Source organism: Passer domesticus, chromosome 19 (assembly GCF_036417665.1).
Source record: "Passer domesticus isolate bPasDom1 chromosome 19, bPasDom1.hap1, whole genome shotgun sequence".
Taxonomy (NCBI): domain Eukaryota; kingdom Metazoa; phylum Chordata; class Aves; order Passeriformes; family Passeridae; genus Passer; species Passer domesticus.
The window spans coordinates 8,441,625-8,462,493 of NC_087492.1; the positions used below are offsets into that span (position 1 = coordinate 8,441,625).

The window sequence follows — 20,869 nt, forward strand, 5'->3', positions numbered from 1 at the left end:
GGATTTCATCTATCCTGGTTTTGGTGACAGTTGCTAATGATCCAGGTGGAACTTTCCTCCTTCTTTTGCTCCATGGATTGATGGGATCGAGAGGACTCCGGTGCACTCCAAAGATTTTTCCGGGAGATCCTCTGATGCCCTAATCCAGTGAGTTCAAGGCAAAGAGCCCTGGGATTATAGGAAGGTCATTCAGACACACTATTAACTCCTGGTGGAGGAATTGTGGTAATGGCAAAAGTGGGGGAAGAGGCTGAGAGAGGGCATGCTCAGAATGTTCAGCAGGGAAGGCTGGACAAGTATTTCCCTCCTGCACATCCCTGGTGGGAGGAGGGGGAAAACACTGTCACTGTGTTGGTGTGCACCAATGGAATTCCAGGGAAATCAAGACACTGGAACCAGTAAGGATTCAGTTGGAGCCTGATGGAAGACTGGTCAGGCAGAACAATTATTCTTTGAAGTTAGAAGGTAGAAGAGGGTTAGAAGAATGAATTGCTAAATTTTGGAAGATGGGTCACTAAGGGAATGTGAGTCACAATATAGCACTCCTCTCCTGCCAGTAAAGGAAGCACACACTAAGGAACACAGGCCAGTACAAGATGTCAGAGCTGTCAAGGAAATAGTGTGAGACTGGTGTGAGACCCAGTGGCAGCAAGGCCTTATGCACTCTTCACCTCAGTTAAGGAAACTGATGAGTCCACTGTTGTGGATGTTAAGGATGATTCTTTCTGCATTGCCCTTGAAACTGAAAGTCAACTCTTGTTTCTGGAATGTTCCTTGATGGGCCATGAAAACCAATTGAGGTGCACTGTTCTTCCTCCAGGGTTCAAAAATCACCCCACATTATTTGAGAAATGTCTCAATTTGAGACAAGTTAGGAGGAAACATCTCCTCTAATGAAAACAGGTTTTGGCACGCCTTCCCTCCCACAGCAAGGAAATTTTTGGAAGAAAGTGAAAAAAGCTGTTTATTTAACACACAGTGTGCAGGCAGGCATGGGAAAAAGAATGAATAATGTTAGATATTCAAGCCTTCTCATTGTGGGGTAGGCTGGTGGATTCAGAGCTCTTTCTGTAGGCGTGGCTCGGTTCCTCCCGAGTCCAGAGCCGGGATGTGCATCCCAAGGCCTCCCCTGCGGGACAAGGCACAGGGCTGCCGGCGATGTTCTGGTGCTTCAGACCAGGGAAAAGCAAAAACCGTTCCAGGAGAAGAAGCCACAGTCCTGGAAAAACTTCTGCCATTGTCAAAGAAACAAGAAGCCAGCTGAAAGCCGAGATGTACTCCCTCTGTCTGTGCTGCACAACACAGCTGAGGGAGCCTGGGGGAGGATGTTGGAAAACCACACCAAAAGAATTCCACTGGCTTTGCACCCCTCTCTCAGACCTAGCTTAAAGTTACAGGACCCATGTCTGGGCATAAAGCAGACAATAGGAGACACAGTATCATGCTGTCACCCTGTCATGGTTTGACTCTGCCACAGTGCCCGTGCCTCCATGAATATACACTTTCTCTGGTGGCTTCTGTGAGATGTGATCAGGAACAGAGCAAAGCAGGCTCCAACTCAGGAATAAAGGAAACTAATTTTATTAATTACAACATCTAAAAAGGAACAAACAAAAAACTAAGAATGAAAACCCTCCAAATCCATTCCTCCTCCTCCTCCTCTCCATTTTCTCCACAGAATGAAATAACACCATAGATTTCCACCACATCACGATCTCTCACATAATCAGTCCATCATCACCCCTCAAGTAATCAACCCTCAAATCCATCAGAGAGAGAGGAGTCCCCCCTTGCACCATAGGCTTCCCCCAGAAACACAATTGAAACTTCTTGTGTTTCCGTGTCACTCGTGGCACCACCCAGAGAACATCGGCCCTCGTGACTTCTTCCCTCCATGTCCAGGGCTCTCACCACTGCACATGGGCCAGGACTGCTTTTAGGGCTCCCCGTTTAAGGATGCTCCACTCAGTTCCAAAAGCAGCAGTCTCTCAAATTCAGGACACCAGTCCCCCCCAGATTTAAACCCCTGGGGCCGAGGGGCCTCATGAACAGAGATCTTCCCCTCCTGGAGACAGAGGGCATCCCACACCCTCCTCAGCCATCTCTGTTCACGCCACTGCTTCACTCTTGACTCCAAGGCATTGCCTACCCCTAAATACAGTCTCTGAGTCACAGGAAGAACATGGGTCTGTCCATGGCCATACAAGAAAGAGTCCAGCTCAAGGCCAATCCATCATCTCTGCCCACCTAGGATTCTTCTCACCTCTTCTGACATCTCTCACATGCACCAACTTTCCTCACACTTGCCCATTTCTTCATACTTCACCTTTATCTTCTCATTCTCATTCAGGAGGATCAGTATTTGTAAGGTTTCCATTATTTTACAAAGGGGTTAAAATCTGGGCCTCTGGCTGCCCAGAACTCCCACAGCTGCCGGGCACCTTCTCTCGCCGCATCCCCCACTTCTGGCCGGCCGTGCTGCCAGTCCATGATACTGAATTCCAAGGCAGCACAGGCACTGGCTCTCTCTCTCTGTCTCCCGTGGGGTAGGAGGGGGGCCCGATGCTTCTCAGTCTCCTCCACCCTTCCATCTTGCAAGGCCTTCACTCCCCTCCTCTGCCCGAGGCTCTGGCCTACCTCACCCGGCCGCATGGCTTCCCTCCCCCAGCCAGCCCAGGCTGGGCAGGGGAGCTCTGAGCTCCTTTACAGACTGAAACTAAGAGAGAGTTCTCCTGGCAGTTCTTGCTTTTAACCCCCTGTGTTCTCAGAGGCAGTCCATACCTTCGGTGGCCAAACCAGGTGCCAATATTCAAATCCAAGCACTGATTGGTTTGACCACAACCTCCCAAAAAACTCACTTCCGTCTTAACCCACGACACACCCCAAGACAAAAACCAATTGACAAAAGAATTGGAGGGATGGTGTTGCGCTTTGAATTTATCTTATTGATTCCTTTTTAAGTGCATCGTTCTGTCCTCGTGCCCTCATGTTCTCCCTGAGATGGTTTACTCCTGGGTTTTACTCTCCCTCAAAGCTGCCCCTCATGTCATTCTCCACCCCTTGTTCCAGCTCTTTCCCTGCCTGTCAAGGCAACCGAGCCCCTTATTCCTGAACCTTCTCTGCCCCTTAACTCTCAGGCCAATCCCTGTTCGCAACATCCCTTTGGAATCCCCCTACTCCTGGAAGCCCCATTGCACATGTGAGCCATCCTCTCCACCCTCCTACCCCAACTGGCCCCAGATGCTTGATGTAATCCCCTCAGTCCTCCCCTGAGGATTCCCTATTGGTTTGCTGTTTGTATCCACCCCCTGATTTGTATCTGTACAAAGCCCCTTGCACAGGAGTGCCTGGGGCTCTTTGTGTGAGCTCCTTTCTCCTGGAATAAGCTGTTCCTTGTGGAACATCTAGACAGACAGCTTTCTCCTCTGCCTGGTTCCTGATGTGGCTTCTATCTGGCATCTTAGAGCAAGTGGCTGTAAAGGTTCTGTCTCTGGTAAATCCCCATACCCAGGCAGATCCCTATTGCTGGTGGGGTGCTGGAGTTCTAAGAGCTGGCCAGGGCTCTGGCAGTCACTTCAGAATGGGAAAAGGAGAATGAAGATACCCCTTTGCTGCAGTATGCAGGTGATACTTTAATTGCTAATGGAACTCATGCTGGATGCATTGAAATGACTCTTAAGTTTCCTGAACATTCTGAGACAAGCCAGTTACAGGGTATCCAAGAAGAAGGCCCAAAGTGTCAAAGAAGTGCCCTAATGCCAAACCTACCTGAGGCTCATTTCCCAGGGACAGCAAAGCCTTGCAACCAAAAGGGTGGAGGGGATTTGTGAAACTCCAGAGCCAAGGTCTGTTTGCAAGTTAGGAATATTTCTAGGAATGGGTGGTTGGTGTGGGCTCAGGATTTTTAATTCTGGCCTATGGGTAAGACCTTTATATGAGACCCTGAGAATCGCCCAAGGAGGTGCTACACCAAGGAGGTGCTACAGTGGACCCCAGAATGCCAGAGGCTTTCAGAGACCCCAAGAGAGCTCTAATGCCAGCCCAGCACAGGCATTACCTGACTTGAGCAAGCCTCTTGAGCAGATTGTTCATGAGCACTGACGTGTTGCACTACGGGTGTTAGCTCAGAGGTTATGCACATGGAAAAGGGCCATAAGATATTTTTCCAAACAAGTGGACAGTGTAAGTTAAGGGATGTCCCTTAACTGCCTTTGACTTGGAGCAGGAGCTGCGCTTTAATCCAAGAAGCCCCGAATGGACCATGGGCCAGATAATGACTGCTCATGTTCCCCCCTTGGTCCTCTCTGTTCTAGAACACAAAGGAGGCCACTGGTGACCCCCAAGTCGAATGCTGAAGTATCAAGTTGTCTTGTTGGAGCAGGATGATGGGGAACTGCAAACAACTCCTTTGCCTTGCACCCTGGAATCTGTACCAGAAAGTCAAGAAGCCTCACAACATGCCTGTGTTCCAACGACTGAGCAGCTTCACTCCAGCAGAGGAGATCCTCTGGTAGAAGATCCGGCCTCACAATTGTCCACAGGTGGGAGCAGCTTTGTGAGCAAAGGAAAGCAGAAGTTTGGCTGTGCAGTAGGGCCCAATCCAAGCCGTCCCATTACCTCTTACCACCTCTGCACACAGGGCTGAGCTGCTCAGCCTATGGCAGCCTGGAATTGTCTCAGGGGAAGAATGGGAACACATGGGCTAATGCTAACCGTGCCTTTGGAGCAGTACCTGCCCACGGAGCTCTCTGGAACAAAGGAGGGCTCCGTTCAGCACAAGGATCCTCTGTCAAAGGTGGAGACATTACCAGACAATTACTAGAATGTGTTCAGGTACCAGCCCAAGTGGCTCTCATGCATTGTAAAGCTCATCCATTAGGAAATACATCAGTTAGTGTAGGAAACCGACTGGCAGATAAAGCTGCTAAAGGGCTGGCAGAGAAAAGCATCCCAATAGTTGCTGTACCAAAATGTGTGACCTTTCAAATGTAACCCCAGAATAACAAGCCCAAGACAAAATGCTGGCAAAATTGAATGGCCCTGGATCTAAAATAGTATAAGTTTTGCCAAAAAGTTTTACTAAGTAGTTTAATAGGAATTATTGCATTTTAGTGTCTTAAGTCTTTCTAAATATCCAATGATTTAATGGAAGTAATCCTAAATGAAATAATTAAGAGTAGTTTCAAAAGGGGGAATTGTTGGAAATGATATAACTTTTTAATTCGCTATTCCAGTTATTTGTTTTCGTTAACTCTGTTAATAATGGCTTCACTTAATCATAAGCAGTGCAGTTTTCCACTGAAGCATGTAGCAAGATTTTATTCAAACTGCTGTTAGTGGAACATTATTTGGGAAAATAACTGAACTTTTAAGTTTTGCTAAATGAACTTGACGTGATTCAGTGAAAAAAGATTGGGATAGAGAAATGGGGCTAAGAACTGGACACCAGGAATACAGAATTTGTAGAGTGTGAGGACAAGGTGTGGAAACCAGAGGTAAAGAAGAAACGAACAAGGAGAATTCCACTCTTCATGTACTGAAAACAATATCTGGACTAATTAAATTAAAAGTGGACCAATTAACATTGTTATCACAACCAGAAAGAAATAAAGACTTGAATTTCATATTAGGGATTAGGCATTCTTTACTGCAAAGCCAGATGTATGGGGGATGGCTGCACAGAGAGTACATGCTGTGTACAGGAAAAGCCCCTGTTGAAATACTGTATTTGTCATCATATTCATAACTATTCTCAGAAGAAACATACATATGGCAATAATTTCCCCCAAGACATGACTATACATTCCCTCCCCTCAGCACATGCACTCTTCTGCCCTGGGAGTCTCCTTGGCAGTCTCGGGTGGTCGGTGAACCCACAGTCATACCTGACCACGTGGTGAAATGGTGCTTCTTTGCAAATGAGGAGAAAAGTTGGTATAGCTGGCTGGGTATTTAATTAGTGAAAGCTTAGATCGATGGGCTGTAGATTGACTCCCCTCTTGGTAAAAGTTTATCCTGCTTTTGATGGTGTGGTTCCATGGACTTGGCAAAATGAGCATAGTGTGGAGCCCGCCAGGAGCAAGCAATTGTTCATCTGGCAGCAGCATGAGAACTGAGAAATCAATAACAAATGGATGATAGGAGATTAATGAATGAAGAGAAATATGTAATTTACAGGCAATGAGCATTAACTTGTTTTGCTGAAAATACATAGTGAAAAATTTAGAGAGTGGGTGTGCATTCTGAGTGGAGCTATTCCTATGTACCCCAGAGCTGGGAATAAAGTAATGCCTGATAACTAATAGTAAAAATAGTGTAGGACACTTTGATTTATCCCAGTGTTTTCAGAGGCAATGGGGAAAGGCTGTGTGTGTCTTTCAGAAGGTTTTTTATTAACGTAATACAATGAAAATGTTATTTCTCAGACAACAATTGTCCCAGAGTTTACTCTCTGCTGATGAGACGTCCCTGGTGGAGCACTGGGTTCCCAGTCCTGTCCAGCTACTTGAGGGCTGTCGAAGTCTCCCGGGGCTGGAGTGGCTGGAGGAGCCCTGGTGCCCTGGAGACGTGTCGGGGGGCCGTGCCTGGCCGGTGATGCCGAGAGGTGGCAGGGCCTGGGGGGAGAGGCAAGGCTGAGCCCCCAGGCCCCGGGGCTGCCCCGTCTGGGTCAGCTCAGCCAGCTCAGAACGGGGCAGCAGGAGGGTCACCTGCTTGGCCAGAGACCCGCAGGGAGCAGGTGCAGACCCAGCAGACAGCCAGTCTCTTGTCCCCCTGCTCCCCGTGCCCTGACAGGGCCACACCTGGCTCATCCAGTGTCCTGGTCACCACAGGAAGCTGGTCATTGCGGCCCCTCGGCATGTGTCCACCCCTGCCCAGCAGCTGGGTCACTCTGGGCTGGGAAGGAGAGAGCAGCTGGCTGAGAGGCAGGGTCCAGTCCAGCATTCCCTAGCAACCCTCCCAAAGCAGCTGTGCCCGAGGAAACTGAAGGCACAAATTCACCCAGGATCCTCAGCATCGCCCGGCCCGCCCCCAGTACACGTGCCATGTCCTCACGTTCATCATCCCTACCTTGTTGGGGCGGGTCACGAGTCCCTGCAGAAATGCACTCGTACGGGGAGAATCCTGAACTGGTGGCAGTTTGAAACTGCTGCTCTGATGGTCGCCAGAGCTCTGTGGCACATGGGAGCCACCGCCACGGACCACTGGCCTCCTGTGGGATGGGGCAGAGGATCCTCAGTGCCCAGCCCTGTGGCACCCTGGGCACCACCCTGCTGTGCCAGGGAGGGGACTGGCACTGCTGCCTGCAGGGGCACGTCCCTGCCAGCTCCTGTCCACCTGCTGCAGGAGCCCCCAGCCCATCCACCCGGCCGGATCTGCTGGCTCTGTCCCCACGGCCAGGTGTGCTGGCCATGGCCGTGGCAGGTCCCTGTGCACAGGACACCAGCTGGCAGGAGCTGGTCGGTCCCTGCTGCAGAGCTTGGTTTTTGGGAACTCCTTTCACAGGAGGCATACAACTCCCCACCAAGCGTGAGCTCAAATTGAAAACAGACACAGCTCATCAGATGTGCTTTCAGCAACCTTGGGACAGAGATGTGGGTGAGACAGGGCAGGCAAGGCAAGGAATGCAAAACCCCCCAGGCCTGGGGCAAGCACTGGCCCTCCACAGCTGCCTTCTGCTCCCCAGCTCTGCCCAGCCCCGCCAGGCTCCTCTGCCCCAGCCCAGGTGCAGAGCCCTCCTTGCTGTGGCAGGGCTACGCTGCACCCCAGGAGCCAGGGATGTGTCCTCAGGGCCCTTACCTTTGGCTGTGCTGTGGCTCCTTGCTGGGGGGCATTGGCTGCAAATACGGCAGTGTCTCAGGATACCTGGGGAGGGCAGGAGTCACAGGGGTGTGACAGGGGACCAAAAACCTGTTCCTGTTAGAGGCGGCACCCACAAACCCATGGGATTGTACCCCATGGCATCCCGCTGCCTGTAGCCCTTGGGATGAGTGCCCACAGCCCCTGCTGATGGACAGGGCTGCAGAGGGGGCCCCCACATCAGCCCCTCCCCAGCAGACACTGGCACCCCTGTGCCTAGCAGGGTCACTGCTGGCACCCATCTCCCCCATGCCAGCCCCGCTGCCCCATGCCCTGGTGCTACTCACTGGCCAGGAACCTGCACGGTGAGCATGCGGTCACAGGACAGGCACGTGAAAGGCACTGGCAGCTGCCTGAGGAGGGTGAGGGAAGAGGGCTGGCTGAGCTCCTGGGGCCACAGCCCTGCAGCACACAGGCAGCAGCTGGCGGGCAGCAGCCAGGCGCTGGGCAGCTCACGGCACAGGGTCACGGCGTTTGCAGGCTGAACCGTGGGCTCTTGAGCCTCTTTCTCCCCATCCCCAGGGTGCTGGCTGAGGCCAGGGGAAGGCCACAGGCACCCATGTCACCATCCCAAGCAGCCCCTGCAGCGCTTGCAGCCCCTCTCGGGCACCAAAGTCCCCTGTGTGCATGGCAGGAGGGCAGGGCATGATCCAGCTCTGGGACACGGCGTGTCACAGCCCTGCCTGGGAGGAGCAGTTGCCCTCTCCCAGCCTGGCTTCTGGGAGCCTTTGCACCCACAGCCCCATTTTGCTTTGGGAGGGCTCTGTCCTGCAGGTGCCCTCTCCTTGTTCTTCCTTGCCTGTGTGCAACCTGCTGCTGGTGGAAGCAGAAGGTGCAGCTGCTTCATCTGCATCTCTGAGGTTCATTTAGCAGCAGAATTGGTGCCGTGGCAGGGGACCAGAGGGGCAGTGTGTGGGAGAGCTGGAGGGAATGGGACCATCACTGTCCCCAAAGCCATCAGTGTCTCCATCACACTCACTTCTTAATCCCAGCGGCGTTTTCACGCCTCAACCTATTCTCTGGAGCCTCCATGTTCCTGTTCCAGGACTTCTCCAGGTGTTTGCGGAAAGTCTTCAGCTCCAGGTGATCCAGCTGTGAACAGGTGCACAGCCTCAGCCAGCTGCCCCAGGAGGTGACATGGAGCTCTCCCGGGAAAAGCCTGGAGGGGGATCCTCAGAGGGATGCTGCCTCAGGCTGCCAAGTCCCAAAGGTGCCAGTTCCTCAAGGTGGGGATGAGGTACCCCTCACCTTCTCCTCCATTGAATCACTGAACTGCTGCTGCATCTTATTCCAGTGCTGCTCCTGGCCTGAAATCTGGCTCTGCAACTCCTCCATCCTCTCATCCAGCTCCTCCATGTTCTCTTCAAACTGGCTGCAATTGACCTTGCTGCCCAAGGCAGCTTTGTCCGCCTTCTAGCAGAAGGGAAGAGCAGGAGAGCGGTGGGGAAAGGGATGAGGAAGGACAGGCAGGGCCAGCGTGTGTGAGGGGAGAGGGAGGAGTGCTTCCCCCAGGCCAGCATGGCCCTTTCAGGCTGCTGTGGCCCCATTTGCCCCGTCAGCCTGGTGAGCTTGGTCCCACCATCTGGAGGGTGAGGGACCCCCTGAGCTCAGGAAATTCTCCCTCCCCACACCAGTTCTGCCCCCCATCCCCCAAGGGCAAGGGGCATTTGTCACCCTGCCCGGGAGCCCCTGGGCTGGTACAGAGGCCCCTCTAGACTGTACCATGTCCATTGCTGCCAGCATGTCCTGCTGATCTGCCTTCTCCTTCTGCAGCTTCTCCAGAGACTGGAACAGCATCTTTCAGCACAGAAAGGAACTCATGACACAGCAAGGTTGGAGCTGCCTCTTGAGGCACACCCCAGGAGCCGGGAGCACACCCCTCTCCCCGTACCCAGAAAACATCGGGGAAATGCACTTGGAACAAGCACAGTGCTGAGAGGAGGTCGTCAGCAGGAGATTCCTTGTGGTCCCCCACCTGGAGTCTTCCTGGTGGATGCTCTGACCCTAAATGGGGTGAGTTTCAGCCACACACCTCAATATCCCTCTGCTTTTGTTGAGAGTCCTTTTGGAGGCTCTTTGATGTAAAGTTGAGTTTCTCAAAGTCTTTTTGGATCTCCAAAAACTTGGCTTCCATTTGCTGTCTCAGCTCCTGATCCTGCTCCCAGGATGAAAGAACATAAGGTGCTGACCCAAGGGGGGGTCTGTTTGCTCCACAGGGGTAAACACACACGACTCAGTGGCCATGAGCCCACCATGTCAAGAGGACATTTGCATCAAGGCTTTAATTACTGTCCATGCCACTGACTGGTCCAGGCCAATTTGGGCAGTTTGGCTCTCCCATAAGATTACAGCACAGCACAACAGAGCAGGAAGATGTGGCATGGAGCTGCAACAGGACCGTGCCAGGAGTGGTGGGAGTGCTCCCCCAGGACCTCACCTGCTCATTCAGCTGGTCGGCTGTCTCATTCAGCATCTGCTCCAGCATGGCATTCCTCCTCTCCTGCTGCTCTCCCATCTTCTGCAGCTCACGCTTTGTCTCCTGCCGCAAAGCCCTGGCCAGCGGGATGGGGGCAAGGGCAGGGTTACCCCTGCAGGGCTGCTGGGCACCTTGTGCCCACAAACCAGGATGCAGCCAGACCATCTGGGCTCCCTTGCAGCCCCCCAGGGTATGAAACCCACTCTTGTCCTCTTACTCAATTTGCTGAGAGATCTCCTTACTGCTCTCTTCTTTCCACTTGGCTATATCCTCCCTCAGCTTTTTAAGGTCTTCCTCCAGCTTCTTCATCTGGAAAGGACAGTGACAGTAGAGTCAGGGCCCAGCCATCATGTTGTCCCAGAGTGTGGGCCCTTTAGCTGCATGGGCAGCCCCACGGTCCTCCACCTGGGCCTGAGGCCCTGACACCAAAAACTGATTGTGGAGCCACATTGAAGTTCCCCATGAGAGCCCAAAGATTACATGACCCAACAGCTCACTAAGGCAAGAGACTCCTTAAGCTTCTTTATGTCTCCTTCCATGAGGAGCTGTGTTGTCTTTATCTTGTCAACCTCCTCACGCAGATCCTGGATGAGAGTCATGTCCTAGGAGAGAGCAGTGGTGGCAGTGAGCCTCTGGGAGGGTCAGTGGGGACCCGCAAGCCCTCGAGCCCTGCTGTGGTTTGCCAAGCACTAGGGACAGTGCAGGGCCAAGCTCAGCCAGGCTGGCAGGGCTCTGCAGGCAGCACGGTCCATGAATCTAGCAGGGCCAAGAGTGCTGAGCTTCCAACCAGCAGGGCAGAGGGTACGGGCTGCAGTCTCAGACCCAAAACTTGCTCCCAGCAGCAGCTCACCTGGTCCCGCGACATCAGGACCTTCTTCATTTCCTCCGACACATGACGCTGGCCAGCCTTTAACTTTTCAATCTCCTCCTGATGCTGGGAAACCATCAGGGTCTAGGAGAAAGCATTGTCAGAGACTTGTCTGTAGACAGTCTCTGTCTCAGACATGTTGGAAATATGACCTTGAGAACCACACACCTGTGCCTCCTGGAACTTCTTCATGTCCTCTGATATGCGGGAGAGTTCTGCCTTTATCCCACCAAATTCCTCGCGAAGAACCTGTAAAGCAGTTCAAGAATCAGGGATGTCAGAGGTGATGGCCTGGGAAGCAACACCCCAAAGAGCCCTACCCTGCCACGGGCAGCCTATGGCACAGCCAGGTGAGCAGGGAGAGTCCCAGTGCCACCTGCCCCAGCCGGGCTCAGTGCCAGAGCACTGAAGCCCATCCAGACAGCAAAGAGCCCCTGCCAGCGGCTCTGCCAGGGCAGTGAGGGCAGAGCCAAGCACGGCTGTGTGAGGAAGCAGAGAGGGGCTGTCTGCTGGGGGAGTGCCCAGGGGCGGGGAAGAGCCTCTACCTTGGACGTGTGTTTCTTATAGTCTTCCATCTCTTTCTTCATCTGTTTTATGTAAGTGGCCACATCAGCAAGTGAGGGGCCACTCAGCTGGCCTGGCCATGGCTCCTCACTTGTCAGGTACTGCACGTCCAGGTGCTCCAGCACAGCCTGCAGCAGTTTTCTCAAGGCTGCAAAGTGAACAGATCCCTTCTGGGGTGTCCCAATGGCGAGATCCAGCATCTGGGAGAGGGTGAGTGTGTCCAGGGATGTTGCCATGACTGCACACACTCTGTCCCTGATTTGTCACAAGCCTTCCTGCCCAGTTGGGCCTGTCTGGGATGAGCAAAATTGGTGACAAATGGGTTAAACAAAAGGCGTGATAGAAGCAATGAGCAAATGCGATAAGGAAAAGGATGAGTAGCCAGCAGGCTCCTTCCTCCTTCCTTGTCCCTTGCAGGACTGGAACCGGGTTGCTGGTGGCCCTCCTCATCACAACACCCGTTGCCAGGCAACGCACCACTCCGCTCCTGGTAACCAGTGGGTTCCAGACTCATGAAGTCATAGATTAATGGAGCCTTGGAATGGCTGGGGCTGGAAGGGACCTAAAAGATCATCTCGTTTCAGCCCCGGTCAGGGACAGGTCAAGGAACATTTTCCGCTAGACCAGGTTGCTGCAAGTGCCACCTAACCTGGTCTTGGACATTTCCAGGAATGGTGCAGACTGTGGCAAGGCATCACCACGCTCACAGGGAAGAATTTCTTCCCAATATCCCACCGATCTCTCCCCTCTCTCAGTGTGAAGCTGTTCCCATGTCAGGCCCTTGTGCAAAGTCCACCTCCAGCCCTTTTGTAGTCCTTTTATTTGCCAAAACATGCTCCAAGGTCTCCCAGGAGAGTACAGCCTCATTGTCTTTCTTTTTTATCCGTTGAAGATGTGTGTTACACCTAAGCCAGTTGCTTCACTGCTGCAAAGCCAGGGCCTGGTTTGGAGCATCCATTGGGATCAGCCTTTGCCAGGGAAGCAGTGGGGTGCTGTTCCTCATGCTGGGGGTGCAGGAGGAGCCCCGTGAGCCCCTGGCTGAGCTGTAGGGTTGTTGGGGCACAGACTCCTTTCTCCTCAGGAGTTCAGGGTAGAGAGTCTCCATGGGTGAAGCCCAACAGCAGTTAGGATGCAAAGTAATGAAGAGAATTATGGGATTGAGAATGGATGACCATTGATTCCTTTGTTTGCAAAAAACAGATAACTAAGTCAAAAGCTTTTTCTATGTGTGTGGCTCGAACTATCCGCTCCACTCGTCCTGAGGAGAATAAAGTAACGCCCAACTTGCCAAAACTAAAAGGATAGTCTTTGAGGATTTCATCTATCCTGGTTTTGGTGACAGTTGCTAATGATCCAGGTGGAACTTTCCTCCTTCTTTTGCTCCATGGATTGATTGGATCGAGAGGACTCCGGTGCACTCCAAAGATTTTTCCGGGAGATCCTCTGATGCCCTAATCCAGTGAGTTCAAGGCAAAGAGCCCTGGGATTATAGGAAGGTCATTCAGACACACTATTAACTCCTGGTGGAGGAATTGTGGTAATGGCAAAAGTGGGGGAAGAGGCTGAGAGAGGGCATGCTCAGAATGTTCAGCAGGGAAGGCTGGACAAGTATTTCCCTCCTGCACATCCCTGGTGGGAGGAGGGGGAAAACACTGTCACTGTGTTGGTGTGCACCAATGGAATTCCAGGGAAATCAAGACACTGGAACCAGTAAGGATTCAGTTGGAGCCTGATGGAAGACTGGTCAGGCAGAACAATTATTCTTTGAAGTTAGAAGGTAGAAGAGGGTTAGAAGAATGAATTGCTAAATTTTGGAAGATGGGTCACTAAGGGAATGTGAGTCACAATATAGCACTCCTCTCCTGCCAGTAAAGGAAGCACACACTAAGGAACACAGGCCAGTACAAGATGTCAGAGCTGTCAAGGAAATAGTGTGAGACTGGTGTGAGACCCAGTGGCAGCAAGGCCTTATACACTCTTCACCTCAGTTAAGGAAACTGATGAGTCCACTGTTGTGGATGTTAAGGATGATTCTTTCTGCATTGCCCTTGAAACTGAAAGTCAACTCTTGTTTCTGGAACGTTCCTTGATGGGCCATGAAAACCAATTGAGGTGCACTGTTCTTCCTCCAGGGTTCAAAAATCACCCCACATTATTTGAGAAATGTCTCAATTTGAGACAAGTTAGGAGGAAACATCTCCTCTAATGAAAACAGGTTTTGGCACGCCTTCCCTCCCACAGCAAGGAAATTTTTGGAAGAAAGTGAAAAAAGCTGTTTATTTAACACACAGTGTGCAGGCAGGCATGGGAAAAAGAATGAATAATGTTAGATATTCAAGCCTTCTCATTGTGGGGTAGGCTGGTGGATTCAGAGCTCTTTCTGTAGGCGTGGCTCGGTTCCTCCCGAGTCCAGAGCCGGGATGTGCATCCCAAGGCCTCCCCTGCGGGACAAGGCACAGGGCTGCCGGCGATGTTCTGGTGCTTCAGACCAGGGAAAAGCAAAAACCGTTCCAGGAGAAGAAGCCACAGTCCTGGAAAAACTTCTGCCATTGTCAAAGAAACAAGAAGCCAGCTGAAAGCCGAGATGTACTCCCTCTGTCTGTGCTGCACAACACAGCTGAGGGAGCCTGGGGGAGGATGTTGGAAAACCACACCAAAAGAATTCCACTGGCTTTGCACCCCTCTCTCAGACCTAGCTTAAAGTTACAGGACCCATGTCTGGGCATAAAGCAGACAATAGGAGACACAGTATCATGCTGTCACCCTGTCATGGTTTGACTCTGCCACAGTGCCAGTGCCTCCATGAATATACACTTTCTCTGGTGGCTTCTGTGAGATGTGATCAGGAACAGAGCAAAGCAGGCTCCAACTCAGGAATAAAGGAAACTAATTTTATTAATTACAACATCTAAAAAGGAACAAACAAAAAACTAAGAATGAAAACCCTCCAAATCCATTCCTCCTCCTCCTCCTCTCCATTTTCTCCACAGAATGAAATAACACCATAGATTTCCACCACATCACGATCTCTCACATAATCAGTCCATCATCACCCCTCAAGTAATCAACCCTCAAATCCATCAGAGAGAGAGGAGTCCCCCCTTGCACCATAGGCTTCCCCCAGAAACACAATTGAAACTTCTTGTGTTTCCGTGTCACTCGTGGCACCACCCAGAGAACATCGGCCCTCGTGACTTCTTCCCTCCATGTCCAGGGCTCTCACCACTGCACATGGGCCAGGACTGCTTTTAGGGCTCCCCGTTTAAGGATGCTCCACTCAGTTCCAAAAGCAGCAGTCTCTCAAATTCAGGACACCAGTCCCCCCCAGATTTAAACCCCTGGGGCCGAGGGGCCTCATGAACAGAGATCTTCCCCTCCTGGAGACAGAGGGCATCCCACACCCTCCTCAGCCATCTCTGTTCACGCCACTGCTTCACTCTTGACTCCAAGGCATTGCCTCCCCCTAAATACAGTCTCTGAGTCACAGGAAGAACATGGGTCTGTCCATGGCCATACAAGAAAGAGTCCAGCTCAAGGCCAATCCATCATCTCTGCCCACCTAGGATTCTTCTCACCTCTTCTGACATCTCTCACATGCACCAACTTTCCTCACACTTGCCCATTTCTTCATACTTCACCTTTATCTTCTCATTCTCATTCAGGAGGATCAGTATTTGTAAGGTTTCCATTATTTTACAAAGGGGTTAAAATCTGGGCCTCTGCCTGCCCAGAACTCCCACAGCTGCCGGGCACCTTCTCTCGCCGCATCCCCCACTTCTGGCCGGCCGTGCTGCCAGTCCATGATACTGAATTCCAAGGCAGCACAGGCACTGGCTCTCTCTCTCTGTCTCCCGTGGGGTAGGAGGGGGGCCCGATGCTTCTCAGTCTCCTCCACCCTTCCATCTTGCAAGGCCTTCACTCCCCTCCTCTGCCCGAGGCTCCGGCCTACCTCACCCGGCCGCATGGCTTCCCTCCCCCAGCCAGCCCAGGCTGGGCAGGGGAGCTCTGAGCTCCTTTACAGACTGAAACTAAGAGAGAGTTCTCCTGGCAGTTCTTGCTTTTAACCCCCTGTGTTCTCAGAGGCAGTCCATACCTTCGGTGGCCAAACCAGGTGCCAATATTCAAATCCAAGCACTGACTGGTTTGACCACAACCTCCCAAAAAACTCACTTCCGTCTTAACCCACGACACACCCCAAGACAAAAACCAATTGACAAAAGAATTGGAGGGATGGTGTTGCGCTTTGAATTTATCTTATTGATTCCTTTTTAAGTGCATCGTTCTGTCCTCGTGCCCTCATGTTCTCCCTGAGATGGTTTACTCCTGGGTTTTACTCTCCCTCAAAGCTGCCCCTCATGTCATTCTCCACCCCTTGTTCCAGCTCTTTCCCTGCCTGTCAAGGCAACCGAGCCCCTTATTCCTGAACCTTCTCTGCCCCTTAACTCTCAGGCCAATCCCTGTTCGCAACATCCCTTTGGAATCCCCCTACTCCTGGAAGCCCCATTGCACATGTGAGCCATCCTCTCCACCCTCCTACCCCAACTGGCCCCAGATGCTTGATGTAATCCCCTCAGTCCTCCCCTGAGGATTCCCTATTGGTTTGCTGTTTGTATCCACCCCCTGATTTGTATCTGTACAAAGCCCCTTGCACAGGAGTGCCTGGGGCTCTTTGTGTGAGCTCCTTTCTCCTGGAATAAGCTGCTCCTTGTGGAACATCTAGACAGACAGCTTTCTCCTCTGCCTGGTTCCTGATGTGGCTTCTATCTGGCATCTTAGAGCAAGTGGCTGTAAAGGTTCTGTCTCTGGTAAATCCCCATACCCAGGCAGATCCCTATTGCTGGTGGGGTGCTGGAGTTCTAAGAGCTGGCCAGGGCTCTGGCAGTCACTTCAGAATGGGAAAAGGAGAATGCAGATACCCCTTTGCTGCAGTATGCAGGTGATACTTTAATTGCTAATGGAACTCATGCTGGATGCATTGAAATGATTCTTAAGTTTCCTGAACATTCTGAGACAAGCCAGTTACAGGGTATCCAAGAAGAAGGCCCAAAGTGTCAAAGAAGTGCCCTAATGCCAAACCTACCTGAGGCTCATTTCCCAGGGACAGCAAAGCCTTGCAACCAAAAGGGTGGAGGGGATTTGTGAAACTCCAGAGCCAAGGTCTGTTTGCAAGTTAGGAATATTTCTAGGAATGGGTGGTTGGTGTGGGCTCAGGATTTTTAATTCTGGCCTATGGGTAAGACCTTTATATGAGACCCTGAGAATCGCCCAAGGAGGTGCTACACCAAGGAGGTGCTACAGTGGACCCCAGAATGCCAGAGGCTTTCAGAGACCCCAAGAGAGCTCTAATGCCAGCCCAGCACAGGCATTACCTGACTTGAGCAAGCCTCTTGAGCAGATTGTTCATGAGCACTGACGTGTTGCACTACGGGTGTTAGCTCAGAGGTTATGCACATGGAAAAGGGCCATAAGATATTTTTCCAAACAAGTGGACAGTGTAAGTTAAGGGATGTCCCTTAACTGCCTTTGACTTGGAGCAGGAGCTGCGCTTTAATCCAAGAAGCCCCGAATGGACCATGGGCCAGATAATGACTGCTCATGTTCCCCCCTTGGTCCTCTCTGTTCTAGAACACAAAGGAGGCCACTGGTGACCCCCAAGTCGAATGCTGAAGTATCAAGTTGTCTTGTTGGAGCAGGATGATGGGGAACTGCAAACAACTCCTTTGCCTTGCACCCTGGAATCTGTACCAGAAAGTCAAGAAGCCTCACAACATGCCTGTGTTCCAACGACTGAGCAGCTTCACTCCAGCAGAGGAGATCCTCTGGTAGAAGATCCGGCCTCACAATTGTCCACAGGTGGGAGCAGCTTTGTGAGCAAAGGAAAGCAGAAGTTTGGCTGTGCAGTAGGGCCCAATCCAAGCCGTCCCATTACCTCTTACCACCTCTGCACACAGGGCTGAGCTGCTCAGCCTATGGCAGCCTGGAATTGTCTCAGGGGAAGAATGGGAACACATGGGCTAATGCTAACCGTGCCTTTGGAGCAGTACCTGCCCACGGAGCTCTCTGGAACAAAGGAGGGCTCCGTTCAGCACAAGGATCCTCTGTCAAAGGTGGAGACATTACCAGACAATTACTAGAAAGTGTTCAGGTACCAGCCCAAGTGGCTCTCATGCATTGTAAAGCTCATCCATTAGGAAATACATCAGTTAGTGTAGGAAACCGACTGGCAGATAAAGCTGCTAAAGGGCTGGCAGAGAAAAGCATCCCAATAGTTGCTGTACCAAAATGTGTGACCTTTCAAATGTAACCCCAGAATAACAAGCCCAAGACAAAATGCTGGCAAAATTGAATGGCCCTGGATCTAAAATAGTATAAGTTTTGCCAAAAAGTTTTACTAAGTAGTTTAATAGGAATTATTGCATTTTAGTGTCTTAAGTCTTTCTAAATATCCAATGATTTAATGGAAGTAATCCTAAATGAAATAATTAAGAGTAGTTTCAAAAGGGGGAATTGTTGGAAATGATATAACTTTTTAATTCGCTATTCCAGTTATTTGTTTTCGTTAACTCTGTTAATAATGGCTTCACTTAATCATAAGCAGTGCAGTTTTCTACTGAAGCATGTAGCAAGATTTTATTCAAACTGCTGTTAGTGGAACATTATTTGGGAAAATAACTGAACTTTTAAGTTTTGCTAAATGAACTTGACGTGATTCAGTGAAAAAAGATTGGGATAGAGAAATGGGGCTAAGAACTGGACACCAGGAATACAGAATTTGTAGAGTGTGAGGACAAGGTGTGGAAACCAGAGGTAAAGAAGAAACGAACAAGGAGAATTCCACTCTTCATGTACTGAAAACAATATCTGGACTAATTAAATTAAAAGTGGACCAATTAACATTGTTATCACAACCAGAAAGAAATAAAGACTTGAATTTCATATTAGGGATTAGGCATTCTTTACTGCAAAGCCAGATGTATGGGGGATGGCTGCACAGAGAGTACATGCTGTGTACAGGAAAAGCCCCTGTTGAAATACTGTATTTGTCATCATATTCATAACTATTCTCAGAAGAAACATACATATGGCAATAATTTCCCCCAAGACATGACTATACATTCCCTCCCCTCAGCACATGCACTCTTCTGCCCTGGGAGTCTCCTTGGCAGTCTCGGGTGGTCGGTGAACCCACAGTCATACCTGACCACGTGGTGAAATGGTGCTTCTTTGCAAATGAGGAGAAAAGTTGGTATAGCTGGCTGGGTATTTAATTAGTGAAAGCTTAGATCGATGGGCTGTAGATTGACTCCCCTCTTGGTAAAAGTTTATCCTGCTTTTGATGGTGTGGTTCCATGGACTTGGCAAAATGAGCATAGTGTGGAGCCCGCCAGGAGCAAGCAATTGTTCATCTGGCAGCAGCATGAGAACTGAGAAATCAATAACAAATGGATGATAGGAGATTAATGAATGAAGAGAAATATGTAATTTACAGGCAATGAGCATTAACTTGTTTTGCTGAAAATACATAGTGAAAAATTTAGAGAGTGGGTGTGCATTCTGAGTGGAGCTATTCCTATGTACCCCAGAGCTGGGAATAAAGTAATGCCTGATAACTAATAGTAAAAATAGTGTAGGACACTTTGATTTATCCCAGTGTTTTCAGAGGCAATGGGGAAAGGCTGTGTGTGTCTTTCAGAAGGTTTTTTATTAACGTAATACAATGAAAATGTTATTTCTCAGACAACAATTGTCCCAGAGTTTACTCTCTGCTGATGAGACGTCCCTGGTGGAGCACTGGGTTCCCAGTCCTGTCCAGCTACTTGAGGGCTGTCGAAGTCTCCCGGGGCTGAAGTGGCTGGAGGAGCCCTGGTGCCCTGGAGACGTGTCGGGGGGCCGTGCCTGGCCGGTGATGCCGAGAGGTGGCAGGGCCTGGGGGGAGAGGCAAGGCTGAGCCCCCAGGCCCCGGGGCTGCCCCGTCTGGGTCAGCTCAGCCAGCTCAGAACGGGGCAGCAGGAGGGTCACCTGCTTGGCCAGAGACCCGCAGGGAGCAGGTGCAGACCCAGCAGACAGCCAGTCTCTTGTCCCCCTGCTCCCCGTGCCCTGACAGGGCCACACCTGGCTCATCCAGTGTCCTGGTCACCACAGGAAGCTGGTCATTGCGGCCCCTCGGCATGTGTCCACCCCTGCCCAGCAGCTGGGTCACTCTGGGCTGGGAAGGAGAGAGCAGCTGGCTGAGAGGCAGGGTCCAGTCCAGCATTCCCTAGCAACCCTCCCAAAGCAGCTGTGCCCGAGGAAACTGAAGGCACAAATTCACCCAGGATCCTCAGCATCGCCCGGCCCGCCCCCAGTACACGTGCCATGTCCTCACCTTCATCATCCCTACCTTGTTGGGGCGGGTCACGAGTCCCTGCAGAAATGCACTCGTACGGGGAGAATCCTGAACTGGTGGCAGTTTGAAACTGCTGCTCTGATGGTCGCCAGAGCTCTGTGGCACATGGGAGCCACCGCCACGGACCACTGGCCTCCTGTGGGATGGGGCAGAGGATCCTCAGTGCCCAGCCCTGTGGCACCCTGGGCACCACCCTGCTGTGCCAGGGAGGGGACTGGCACTGCTGCCTGCAGGGGCACGTCCCTGCCAGCTCCTGTCCACCTGCTGCAGGAGCCCCCAGCCCATCCACCCGGCCGGATCTGCTGGCTCTGTCCCCACGGCCAGGTGTGCTGGCCATGGCCGTGGCAGGTCCCTGTGCACAGGACACCAGCTGGCAGGAGCTGGTCGGTCCCTGCTGCAGAGCTTGGTTTTTGGGAACTCCTTTCACAGGAGGCATACAACTCCCCACCAAGCGTGAGCTCAAATTGAAAACAGACACAGCTCATCAGATGTGCTTTCAGCAACCTTGGGACAGAGATGTGGGTGAGACAGGGCAGGCAAGGCAAGGAATGCAAAACCCCCCAGGCCTGGGGCAAGCACTGGCCCTCCACAGCTGCCTTCTGCTCCCCAGCTCTGCCCAGCCCCGCCAGGCTCCTCTGCCCCAGCCCAGGTGCAGAGCCCTCCTTGCTGTGGCAGGGCTACGCTGCACCCCAGGAGCCAGGGATGTGTCCTCAGGGCC

General features: G+C 51.7%; 1 protein-coding gene across 1 annotated transcript in view; it reads right to left on the reverse strand.

The window, feature by feature from the left end:
• The window catches only part of LOC135283896 (trichohyalin-like), a 120,858-nt gene that overhangs the window by 58,531 nt on the left and 41,458 nt on the right, over positions 1-20,869 (reverse strand). Inside the window, exons 26-33 of the mRNA XM_064395045.1 lie at positions 20,190-20,247; positions 11,370-11,450; positions 11,184-11,285; positions 10,831-10,935; positions 9,890-10,012; positions 8,837-8,949; positions 7,798-7,863; positions 7,113-7,170 (exon numbers count right to left, since the gene is read on the reverse strand). Of these exons, the coding sequence (XP_064251115.1) occupies positions 7,113-7,170; positions 7,798-7,863; positions 8,837-8,949; positions 9,890-10,012; positions 10,831-10,935; positions 11,184-11,285; positions 11,370-11,450; positions 20,190-20,247 (706 nt within the window). The remainder of the gene's footprint in view (positions 1-7,112; positions 7,171-7,797; positions 7,864-8,836; positions 8,950-9,889; positions 10,013-10,830; positions 10,936-11,183; positions 11,286-11,369; positions 11,451-20,189; positions 20,248-20,869) is intronic.